The sequence below is a fragment of the Clinocottus analis genome, unplaced genomic scaffold (genome assembly GCF_023055335.1).
Source record: "Clinocottus analis isolate CAN_PGR_092001 unplaced genomic scaffold, fCliAna1.0.p SCAF_6, whole genome shotgun sequence".
Classification (NCBI taxonomy): Eukaryota; Metazoa; Chordata; class Actinopteri; order Perciformes; family Cottidae; genus Clinocottus; species Clinocottus analis.
The window spans coordinates 2462975-2475254 of record NW_027176218.1 but is presented as its reverse complement, the minus strand read 5'-3'; the positions used below and the strand labels follow the sequence as shown (position 1 = coordinate 2475254).

General features: G+C 44.4%; 3 protein-coding genes across 4 annotated transcripts; 1 reads left to right on the top strand and 2 right to left on the bottom strand.

Annotated features, from left to right (window-relative positions):
• Positions 1-3361: 3361 nt before the first annotated feature.
• Positions 3362-4304, bottom strand: LOC137804564 (cold-inducible RNA-binding protein B-like). The gene has a single exon (XM_068603862.1). The coding sequence runs from the start codon at positions 4136-4138 to the stop codon at positions 3566-3568; it is 573 nt and encodes a 190-aa protein (XP_068459963.1). The 5' UTR covers positions 4139-4304; the 3' UTR covers positions 3362-3565.
• A 1732-nt stretch (positions 4305-6036) lies between these two features.
• Positions 6037-7086, top strand: LOC137804569 (uncharacterized). Its single transcript, XM_068603871.1, has one exon. The coding sequence runs from the start codon at positions 6149-6151 to the stop codon at positions 6716-6718; it is 570 nt and encodes a 189-aa protein (XP_068459972.1). The 5' UTR covers positions 6037-6148; the 3' UTR covers positions 6719-7086.
• Positions 7087-7755: 669 nt separating this feature from the next.
• On the bottom strand, positions 7756-12222 carry znf277 (zinc finger protein 277). 2 transcript variants are annotated; one of them, XM_068603854.1, is made up of 12 exons: positions 11616-12222; positions 10891-11089; positions 10644-10732; positions 10450-10532; positions 10264-10355; positions 9682-9792; positions 9473-9605; positions 9245-9309; positions 9061-9157; positions 8910-8952; positions 8474-8648; positions 7756-8164 (listed from the first exon to the last, which is right to left on the bottom strand). In XM_068603854.1, exons 1-12 carry the CDS (start codon positions 11641-11643, stop codon positions 7969-7971), a joined length of 1311 nt encoding a protein of 436 aa, XP_068459955.1. In that variant the 5' UTR covers positions 11644-12222; the 3' UTR covers positions 7756-7968. The 2 variants fall into 2 exon arrangements, with proteins under 2 accessions (XP_068459955.1, XP_068459956.1); XM_068603855.1 differs by having other exon boundaries at positions 7756-8134; positions 11616-12220.
• Positions 12223-12280: the final 58 nt, after the last annotated feature.

Here is a 12280-nt window from a genome sequence, read left to right as displayed (position 1 = left end):
TCCACAAAGCATGTGACCCAGTTGAGCCCTTTCAAGCATGATAGTCTTACAGATATGGATTAGGAGAATACTTTTACAAAGAAACCTCTTAATGCAAATAAATGACATGAAGTGATGGTAAATATTGTTGCCGAGTCATCCGATGAAGCCTGGAGGTCATATAATGACCTCTGATAAACCCTGAAGGTCATCTAATGACCTCTGACCTAGTTTAGTTCTAGTGTACAGACCTAATGTTGATGATTATGGCGGAAGAAATAGCGCTTGCATTCTTGATAGCTTGATATGAAGTGAAATGTACATAATAGTTATACACTTCGCTTTATATACACTACTACTACACTACACACTTTTCATTTGTGCACTTTCTCTATTGTTTAAATTGAATGGCCTACGTTATTTCTCTCTGACCAGTGCAGATCTTTCATCCTGTTATTTTCATTGTTGTATATGTAAGCTGCTACTAAATAACGACAACTAAAAGTATATATATATATATATATATATATATATATATATATATATATATATATATATATATATATATATATATATATACATACACACTGTATTTATCACCATAGTGAAATTAGTTGTCAGAGTAGCAGCTTACATATACAACAATGAAAATAACAGGATAAAAGATCTGCACTGGCCAGGGGGTCTGTGGCTGAAAAACTATTTAACACATCACTGAAAAAAGGTTGAGAACAGTCCTATGGCCAACTTGAACACAGTTCTATTCCATCATTGGGGTCTCACGGGGTCCTTGGTGCTTCAACGTGTCCTCTGTTGAGACATCTGATGAACCTGCAGGGACAATGACACCTTACCACCAACAACTGCACTTTTTACCTCAGTTACTCTTTTATTTTGATGAAAGTAGTGACAGACCACATTTCTACTCAAAAAAAATCTTTTATTTATTTACATGTGTCTACCATTGTATTCATATATTTTACTTCTTTTGTAAACCTAAGACCTTTGGTAAAACAATTTCCATCACCAAAACAGTTCTTTCACATGAGTAAAGTTATGTTTTCACAAGAGATATGAAGAATTTTTAAATGATCAAGCTTACCACTTTCATTTTACAGAGTAACTGTCTTATCTTGATAGTTAGCTAACATTGGATCATAATGTCAGGTAATCATGATAGTTAGCTAACGTTGGATCATTATGTCAAGTGATCTTGATAATTAGCTAACATTGGATCATAATGTCAGGTAATCTTGATAGTTACCTAACATTAGATCATAATGTTAGGTATTCATGATAGTTAGCTAACAGTGGTTCACAATGTCAGGTAATCTTGATAGTTAGCTAGCCAGCGAAGGAGTGTGATGTTTGTTATTGCCATTCAGTCTAAACTGTCATCAGACTGTTTGTGTGCAGAAACCCTAGAGGCCCTCGGGGGTTCTGGTGAATTAGGCGACCGCTTCTCTTCTTGTCCAGTTTTAGTTTATCAAAAAGACATTTCTCACAAACACAGACACGTAAATATTGTTCTTAACGTTCTTTATTGCCGTTTTTCAATAAAGAAATGCATTCTCGTCTCTGCGTGACATGTGACCTGTGCAGGCCACCATTTTGTTATCACACCTCACCCTCTGGTCTTTGAGGCGCTCGCTGCTCAGTGGTGACTTCGGTCTGCACGAAGAACAACAAGGTTGTCTGTTTGCTGTAACAGGACACAACATGATTCTCATCAAAGTCACATATACAAAGCGGTTATTTCTAGTTTGTGTTACAGAGTTACCATTGTAGGTGATAAAAAAAAAATAGAAGACGAACACTCAGAGAGCAACGGACATGTAAGATGTGCTTACCAAGAAGCTCACAGGAGATGTCGCCCAACAGCGGCTTTTTAAAATCTATTTTTAAATATACTTTATTTGGGAATATGGATGATATAACGAGGACTGTGGTGGTCTAATTGTTAGGAAGAGGACTGTGGGAGTCTAAGTCCGGAGCTTTAGTCCTGTTGGCCTTTTTTTAAAAAAATGTATTTTATTTGTGTTACGTGATTTCTGTGTGTCTTGTGACTGTTGAAACTTTTGTATGCTACTGTGTTGGTCAGGCTTCCCTTGGAAAAGAGGTCATTGTATCTCAACTGACCGACCTGGTTAAATACAAGTTAAATTTTTTTTTAAAAAAGAAAAGTGTTAGTAAGAAGATTGTGTTGGTTCGGGTCTGAAGGCGCTGTGGGCGATATGTGAACGAAGTTCAGGAGCTGGAGGACTCGGTCACAACGCTGTTAGAATACATATAAGAAAGTTTCAGATTCAACTTCTTTGTCATTACTGACAAGAACTGAAACAATGAAAAGTTTTGCATCTGTCCACAGTGCAAAAGAAGCAGTTACGGTGCAGTGTGGTGGATAATATAGACAGTATAAACAGGTATTTACATTATTTGTGTGTGTCTGGTGATGGGGGCTGTCACCGTGGTGCAGAGTTAAAGAAGGACTTGTGTGCATAACATGAATCACCTGGATTTTCTTCTGCAGCTCTCATTTGAGCAATTGAGCTTCTGGAAACAGATGGAAGTCCTGACACACAAGGAACAAAGTTATGAAGGAACTTTTCCGTTTTAGTTACTCACTTTCAGCTGCATGGCTCCTCTCGGCTCTCTCAGGGTCACCGGGAGATTCTGTCGTTGACGTCAAACCGAAGTTCTGCAAAACCTTTTGGACCCGAAGAATGTTCTGCCCTCATCTGCTGGAAATGAAGCGTGTCGGTTCTGCTCAGAACTGGCTCATCTCGAACAAACCTAATATATGACGTTATCAGAGACTCGCCAACAATATGTACCATCACTTCATGTCATTTATTTGCATGAAGAGGTTTAACAACTTTTGTAAAAGTATTCTCCAAATCCTTATTTGAAAGACTATTACACATGAAGAGGCTCAACTGGGTCACATGCTTTGTGGAAAACAATAAAAGGTATAAAAACATCCTCAGTGACGTCTCAGCCGCAGCCTCACGAGCGGTAGTGACGTTTACATTAAACTGATCCGCGTTAAGTCTTTTAGGAAGAACAGCAACAAAGAACGTAACGGAGTAGCGACCGAGATGTTTACTTCCGGGTTCGTCGACGTCACGTGTGTCCTGCGAGAGGCCTTCTACGACACAGAGGCCTCGCGCTCGAGTAGATTTGCCAGTTCATCTTGAAGCCACTCTTTAAAACACACACGAGCCTTTAAGTTGCTCCGTAGTCCATCTGATGTATAAATATATTCATTAAATATATAACATGGCGGTCGGGACTAGGCGGGAGCCGTTGATGCTCCTCCATAACGTTTACTTAACAAAACCACCTTTCAGAAATAAAATATAAACAAATCAAAGAGAGTAACTGGAATTGGTAACATTGTTTATTTGAGGAATGAACATAAAAAATCATGGGTACATTTCTTTTTCTTAAGATGCTCAAGCTACAAAAACAGAATAAAAAAAAAAACGGAGTTCAGCGATCACGCGGCCATCTTTGTTAGAGGGGGTGCGCGTGTTTTGAGAGACGCAGAGCCGAGCCACGTGAGGACGTCGCGCAAGGGCGGTGTTTACTCGTTGCTGTAGCTGTCGTACCCCTCCCGGTAGGATGAGCCGCGGTCCCCGCCGCCCTGAGACCGGTTGTCTCTGTAGCTGGAGTAGCCCCCGCCGCCGCTGCGGTACTGGTTCCCGTCAGACCGGGACTGGTAGCTCCGGTCATCGCCGTACCTGCCGCCGCCACGTCCGCCACCATATCCCCCTCCTCGCGAGCCTCCCCCGCCATATCCTCCTCCTCCTCGTGAGCCTCCCCCGCCATATCCTCCTCCTCCTCGCGAGTCTCTCCTACCGCCGCCATCTCCTCTTCCTCCGCGCGAGTCTCTACCGCCACGCCCGCCCTTTCCCGCTTCATCCACGCGGATCTGGCGGCCGTCTAGGTCCTTCCCGTCCATGCCGTCCATAGCGTCTTTGGCGTCCTCAGGGTTCTCGTATTTCACGAAGCCGAAGCCGCGAGACCTCTCAGTTTCTCGGTCCCGGATCACATCACATTTTTCGATTGTTCCGTACTTCCCGAAGGCCGAGGCCAGACTCTCCTCGTCGGTGTCGAAGCTCAGTCCCCCGATGAACAGTTTCCCCTCGTCCGACATGGTGATGCGTGACTTAACAAACGGAGTCCAAACGAATCTGAGCGCGCGGCAGGTTGACAAAGAGATCTGGGTTACCTCGTTGAGACGTGAGAATGGCTTCTCGCTTTCCGGTCCGTTATTTTTTAGGCGAAAGCAATCGAGGAACGATCTTTCTGTGATTAAGTGTTGGAACGTAGATAGAAAGACGGATGTGTGTATATATAAAATAAATATAAGTATACACATGCACCATAATACATACAGATAAATAGATCAAAATACAATATAAAAAACCCCGCAATATAATAAATATTAATAAAAGAATAGCATCGTAATGTAACTGGGTGGAACTGACGGGGAGATGTGATTGGGTCCGCCGGACGGGTGACGGGGTGCACGGGCCCTGATCCAAGCGGGGGCGTGGCCGGACTGCCGGTGGGTTGAGGCAGCTTAAGTGGGGGTTGGTGATTTTTTTCCTTTTTTACAATCAATTTCATAAATTAACAAAGCAAACGGCAAAATGCATTAATTTACAGCGAATCCAACAAGTCAGGGGGCAACCACAGCGAAAAAAGACAAACAAAAGAAAGACAAAGAATGAAATAAAATAAAAAAAAGAGGACACTAAGGCACGATTGTGTAATTACAAACATATATTACTGTCAGCACATGCCGCTACAAAGAAGGAAAAAAATAGATTTTTGGTTTGTAATTTTACATTTGTTAATATTAGATTTGGCAAAGATGATTAATGTATTCATTAAATATGCCGTTTTCTCAAATTTTCCGTCACAGCTAACAAATCTAAATGTAACATGTTCATGAAGTAAAACATCGCTAATAAATCTGGAGGCATTTTTCCATAACCTTTTGGAGATCTGACAATGCCAAAATACACGAGGCAGAGTTTCAGGTTGAACTGTATAAAAGGTAGGAGACAGGAGCTGATCAATGAGAAAACAATCCAATAGTGAAAAAATATTATAATACATGTTGTGTATTTGTGTGAAACAATTACGTTATAAAAATATATAACTTTTAATTATATATTTTTTTAAATGTGTGTGTGTATATATATATATTATATATATATATATATATATATATATTCATATATATATGTGTTCATCAGTGATGCGATAGGACACGCCCCCTTATATATTATTGTTAATCAGTTATGTGTTGTGATACGCCCCCTCATTGTTGATCAGCAATGTGATAGGACACGCTCCCTTATTTTCATGAGTGATGTGATAAGACACGCCCTCTTACTGTTAATCAGTGATGTGATAGGACACAACCTTCATTGTCCATCAGTTATGTGATGGGACACACCCCCTCATTGTTCATCAGTGATGTTATAGGACACGCCCCATAATTGTTCATCAGTGATGTGACAGGAGAAGCCCCATAATTGTTCATCAGTGATGTGATAGGACACAGCCTTTATTGTTCATTAGTTATGTGATGGGACACACCCCCTCTTATTGTTCATCAGTTATGTTATGGGACACCCCCCCTCATTGTTCATCAGTTATGTGATGGGACACACCCCCTCATTGTTCATCAGTTATGTGATGGGGCACACCCCCTCATTGTTCATCAGTTATGTTAGGACACGCTCCCTCACTGCTCATCAGTTATGAACACCGCTGGTTGTCTTTTCCTAACTCTTCATGAAGTCTCCTTCCCATCTTTCCTTGACCCTGTGACGTTTTCACAGAGGTCAAGGAGAAGTGGTCAAGGTTAGATGTCAGACAGTCACTTTTTGACAACTGCCCATGTCTCTCATAACATATTTCCTCGTGTCCTCTCTCCTCGCATGGTTTCCTTGCGTCTCTCCATGTCTGTCTGTCTGTCTGTCTTCCATCGCTTGTTCACAGTAAGATTGTTCTCCGATAGCTTTCTCCTGAAAATACCGGAACCGGAAGCGATAAGCATTCTTACGTCGCAACGAGGTTCCCGGATCTCTTTGTCAACTAGCCGCGCGCTCAGATTCGTTTGGACTCGTTTGTTAAGTCACGCATCGCCATGCCGGACGAGGGGAAACTGTTTATCGGGGGACTGAGCGGCTCTACCGACGATGAAATGTTGAGAAGTGCCTTCGAGAAGTACGGCGCCATCGAAGACTGCGTCGTGATCATGGACAGAGAAACGGGCAGGTCTCGCGGCTTCGGCTTCGTGACATTCGAGAATACGGAGGACGCAAAAGACGCGACGGACGGCATGGACGGGAAGGACCTGGAGGGCCGCCAGATCCGCGTGAACGCGGCGAATAAGGGAGGAAGGGGGGGCAGGCGCGGCGGCGGCGGCGGCGGCGGCGGCTACGGTGGCGGCGGCTACGGTGGCCGCGGCGGCGGCGGCGGACACGGTGAACGGAGCTACGGGGGCGGATACGGTGGTGGCGGCGGCGGCGGCGGCGGCGGCTACGGTGGCCGCGGAGGCGGCGGCGGTGGCTACGGTGACCGGAGCGGCGGCTACGGTGACCGCAGCGGCGGCCGGAGCTTCAGTCGAGGCGGTGGATCCGATGGACGGTCCGACAGGAACCAGAGTAGCGGCTACTCACGCCAGTCCTACCGGGAGAGCTACGACAACGAGTAAACACCGCCCCGATGCGACGTCCCCGCTGCGTCTCTCAAACACGCGCACTCTCTACAATTTTTTTGTAATTCTGTTTTTGTAGCTCGAGCATGTTAAAAAAAGAAATGTACCCATTAGTTTTTTTAAATGTTTATTCCTCAAATAAACTGTTAACAATTCCCGTTAAGGACTCTTTGATTTGATTAGTTTAATGTGTTTTATGTTAACGCGACGTTATGGAGCAACACCGGGTCCGCGCGCGGCCCAGAGCGCTACCATTTTAGAGATTTATTTTGTATATTTGTATTTCCGATGGGCTTGTTTTCATTTCATTTATCCTCAACATACTTTTGGGGGGTTTGTGCTAAATAAATGTCCCTATGAAGCAACTTAAAGGCTCGTGTGTGTTTAAAGAGTGGATTCAAGATGAACTGGTTAATCTTTTCGAGCAAGAGGCCTGTGTCGTCGCAGGCCTCTCACCGGACGTGACGTCGACGAACCGAGAAGTAAACATCTCTATTTTGACAGTTATAACACTGTTTTAATAAGGATGCCTGTTTAAAAACGAAATTTTCAATTTCATAAATTGACGATAGCAAGCAAGTCGGGGGGCAAGACGAACGAGACAAAGCACAAAATAAAAGTAAAAAGGACACTTAAGGCAAGATTATGTAACTACAAACATATTATATCTCTGTCTTTCATTGAAGTCTTGAAACGGTGATGTCAGATGAATGGAGCGTTTGTGTGAACTGATAAACATTACAAGTGAAAGCCATTCGCTATACGTAAAGTAAAGGACGTGCATTCGGTGTCGCTGTCATCTTTTCTTGCCAGTGCATCAGCATGGTGTCGGTTTGGTTTTGGGGACATATCTGTTCTGATCCTCTCACGCCCATGTTAGAGGAAGAAACTTGTTCACGTCACAACGTGCTGCTCTTCTATTGAAATCATTTTTTGTGACACCTCAACCTCTTTGACCTCGTTAATGAAATAAAGTGAATCTGCTTCAAAGAGTATTTTTATTCTTAAATTAAACTCTAATCACAACAAGACCGCCAAGTGGACGACAACATTTATTCAACAGAAGATGCTTCTTCTTCTACTGTCGTGCACTTTCATTTTTTCTGCAATTTACAATAGAGTAATAAACTTAACATCAGTATGAAATCCAGCAGCGAGTCTGCACGTCTGAAAAGTTCTCTGACGGGTTTTAAAGTGCACGTTCAGGGAGGAATCATCTGAGTCACCTGCAGGCTCGTGCACGGCATCTAGCTGCAACAGCCTCGGCTCTTCAGCAGCTGAGTGATGTCTCCGCTCTGCTTCAGCGCTCGCAGCTCGGAGTCGTCCTCGCCGATTACTGGCACGTCCTCATCTCCGTCGCTGTCGCAAAGCGAGCAGAGGAGGGCGTCGTTTTCATAGGTCGGGAAGTAATACCTGAGGACAGAGGCGGGGCTTAAGTGATACCTGAGGAAAGAGGCGGGGCTTAAGTAATACTTGAGGAAGATTAAACCTTGATAAATATTTGGTAGCGTAAAACAAAAATCTATTATTATTGGGTTTTTATTCATTTGGTTATTCTCTAATTGGGGAGATCATCATATGCTGAGCTTTGGAACTACAGTTCCCACAATGCTTGGACCAGGATGCTTAGTTACCACAGCCCGCACAGACAGCTCCGTTCCTCCCTCACCGGCTTCCCCCCAACACTATCCTGATGTAATAACAATAATAATAATAATAATGGTAATAACAATAATAATAAGATGGGCTTACTGTGGCTGGTTCCAGGTGGCGGCGTCCGGCAGTGTCATTACGTGACCTTCGTCCTGAAGGTGCTGCAGGACTGCGTCTCTGGACTCAAACGTCTGCTGGCAGCCGTAACAGCGACTCTGGTGGAGCTGCCGCCGGATGAAGTTCACCAGTTTGACCTGCTGGTAGAACCGAAGGTCTAGGGATGGGGGAAGGGGACGACGACACAGATATTGTGTTTTTCTGTCTTAATTCAAAACTAAAGCCACAGATATGATGTTTTTCTGTCTCAATTGTCCACTTATGTCATCAGTGAACCATTTTATTTGCATATTTAAAAAGAAAATCCTCTTAATGCTTCACACTGGCCTTTTAAACGAGGTGATAATGATGGTTATGGTGATAATGATGGTGATGATGATGAAGGTCATTCTAAGAGGATCAACTGGGTTTTACTTACTGAGCTCTGTCCTCAGATGATGAAGGTCAAAGCCATGAGCTTCCTTAAGAAGAAAAAAATCGGAACAAAGATCAAATGTTTATAACTTGTAAGTCTAAGCTCGACCCCGTTAGTCTAAACCAAGTGAAAGTACATCATCAGTAAGTAGAACCTTCATGTGGGCGTAGATCTGCTCCATCGTTTCCGACTGGTCGTCACAGAAGAGACAGACGGCGGAGACCGGATGAGCTCTCCAGTCCGACCAATCACTGCGGAGCGACAAGGAGGCGGAGCTTAGTCTCACAACACAGGAAACAGGAAACGTAATTTGTGGTGGACCAATAGGAGCTCCTCACTCGTCCTCGTCCAGCAGCTCCCGGTCGTCTTCGCTCTGCACCTCCTCCCAGGTCTTCCCCAGCTCCTGAGCGCGGGACATTTAAACAACAGTGTTGTTTACTTGAGCTCAAACAGTGCAGCCACAATACTGAGTTGTTTTGCTGAAGTTGTGTTTGAACTTGACGCATGCTAGCGGGGCGTACTGCTCTGCTTTGTTGTGCTCGTGCTCCCTGTGGAAGGAGCCTCACCAGGTAGTTGATGACATAGAAGCGGTCGTACAGCCGGTTGCTGGCGTTGATGCGGCGGTGAGCCTTCTTCCTCATGTGGTCCTTCAGCGTGGTCTTGTCCCTGAAGGTCTTTTCACAGTAGAGACACTGCAGGCTGACGGGTGAACAAACCCGTGAGCACGCACATACGGCCTCATGACCTTCGGGACGTTCCACACCCCCGCACTTACCTGTCCAGCTTTCCCTGCAGCGTGTCCAGAAACTGGTCGCAGTAGACGATGTTGTCCGGCAGCCCGATGCTGAAGGAGTGCTCCCGGGCCATGTGGTTAAGCAGAGCCGACCTGTGGAGCCACGCGTTAGTGTGCAGGGGAAACCAGTGGGACCTTCGGCTTCCAAGCCAGCGGGACCTTCGGGTCCAGAGCGCTACCTTCGGTGATTGTCGGGGAGCTAGCTGCTGCAGCTGGCGCTAACAACAGTTTGTGTCGGTTGCAGCTAGGGCTTGCTATCTAGCGCCCGAGGCAGTGCTGTTTGCACCATTTGAGCTTAAGTAAACAACAGTGTTGCCAGCGCTAACTCCCGGTTTGGTAGCCAGCGCTCGCCAGCTTGCTGGGTTTGGACCCCCTGCAGTCAGACCCATCTTCCAACGCGCCTCATCGTGTGAGTATTTCACGTACATTTTGTACCGTATGTCTCTGCAGCTGCTGCTAAATTTAGAGTCGGAAAAAATCCACAAAGTAGCCGCACGGGTCAAAGTTGAGAAAAAAAGAAGAAGAAAAAGTAGCAGCTTATAACCTGCATTTTACGGTGGATACCTGTTTCCTGTGAACTCGTCGCTGCAGAACATGCAGAGGCGACGGAAGCCGCCGTCGTCTCTCTCCTGCTGCTGCTGCTCTAGCACCTCCTCCTGTGGGACGATGACGACAACAACAAAAGCGTCAGAAAAGCACCACCGAAAAAGAAGAGGAGTGGCCCTCAGAATCCTCCTCCTCGGTCCTCACCAGTCGCTTCTGCTGCAGTTTCTCTCGGAGGATCCGGTCCTCTGGAAGGACGTCGCACAGCAGGAAGTAGTTCTCCTGCTTCTCTGTGACAGCAGGAAACAAGTTTTACATTAAGAGAACTCATAAAGACAACCCATGATGTTATGGGGGTGAACTCATAAAGAGAAGCTATGACGTTCTGGTAGTGAACTCACCCGCCGGCCCGTGTGAGTTGGTCTTGATGACACTGCAGAAGTCGGTGAGCGGCTGCTGCAGGAAGCGATGCCTCCAGTATGACACATACCTGAGGATAGAGGCATCTATGTCATTATTATTTAACATTATCCACTAATAGTATTATATATGTGAGGCTCAAAGGTCTTTGTGATTTTGGGCTTAACAATTGTAATAGTAAAGAGACGTTGGCTGTTGCATTGTGGGTATTGTAGTGTCTAAACCTACTTGGGGAGGTCGGCCACCAGCTTGACGTCGGCGATGACCAGCTTGTGCTCCAGCAGCAGGTGCTTCAGGAGGACGTCCAGGGGGGCGGACTCAGCACAGAACAGGCACAGCAGGGGGGCGTCACCCAGCGCACTGGGAGCACTGGGAACGCCGGGGGGGAGCTCTGGGAAACACAGCGGCTCCAGTATGCTATCCTGACCTGGTGGTTGCACACACACACACAAACACACAATGCTGTAAGACTCAGTGACACACACACACACACACACACACACACACACACGATACTGTAACCCACACAAAGAATAAAAGTGAAATACTATGAAAGTAGACTTATTTATTTTAGACATGTAGATTTTATTTGAAATACTTTACATACTGGGTATTTTAACCTATAATAACAACAGCAATATTATTCATAATAATAAAATAATATAATAATAATAATAATAATAATAATAATGGTAAAGTGCAATAAATCAACAACAGGCGGTGTCAGTTGATTATACAGTGAAACTTAGCTAAATAGCCGTGTTGATGGTTAGTCTGTTAGCTTAGCCTGTTAGCTTGGCCTGTTAGCTTCATGCCAGTCCGCAGAGCGGAAATAGTTTCAGACTTTATTGTTTACTGAGTTTCATCTCTGAGTGAATCATCTCTTCCCAGCAAAAAAAGCCGCTTCTTTAAATCATCATGTTCAACGTTTAAAACCAGAAACATCAACTCACCATCACGACTGCGGTTAGAGGCGGCCATCTTGGATGTCACGTGGTCAAAACAGCGCAGATTGGCCAATCAGAGGCAGGAAAACGTGAGCGTGCTGCGTTCACGGACTTTACAGAGAAAACGTTTGTTCCACGGTGCGTTAATGTGTTTGAAAAAACATTTAGAAACTCACGAGTTTGCAGTTGAATTGAGCCGCTATGTTTGAAACCAACGCCTTTATTCACCAGTGATCACGATGAGAACAAAGTTCAGACCACAAAATATTTTTAATATTACATTTTACCTATATACATATATGTAGCCCCTCTTTTAGTAATCACCTGTCTGTCTCTCTCAGGTTTTTTGAAATCTTATTCCCAAAGCTCTCCTATAACATATGTTTTTAGTTTGTAGAAGAACAACAAACTAACTTCACATTAAATCGTTGAATAATTGATACTTGTGTCATAAACATCTGGTAGAAACCGGTTTGAACAGCTGTTTTTATTTCACATTTATTTGTTCCAGTCGATGAGCACTAGGTGGAGCTCTTTTTCTTCTTTCATCTTCTTCAACCTCCCGAAGTCGCTCTTTTAAAAAATGTTTTTTTTGTATTTTTTAGTTTTTCTCTAAAATGTCAGTTAGTGTTATTTGTTTTATTGAAGGTAAAACATGTAAATAAATGCAG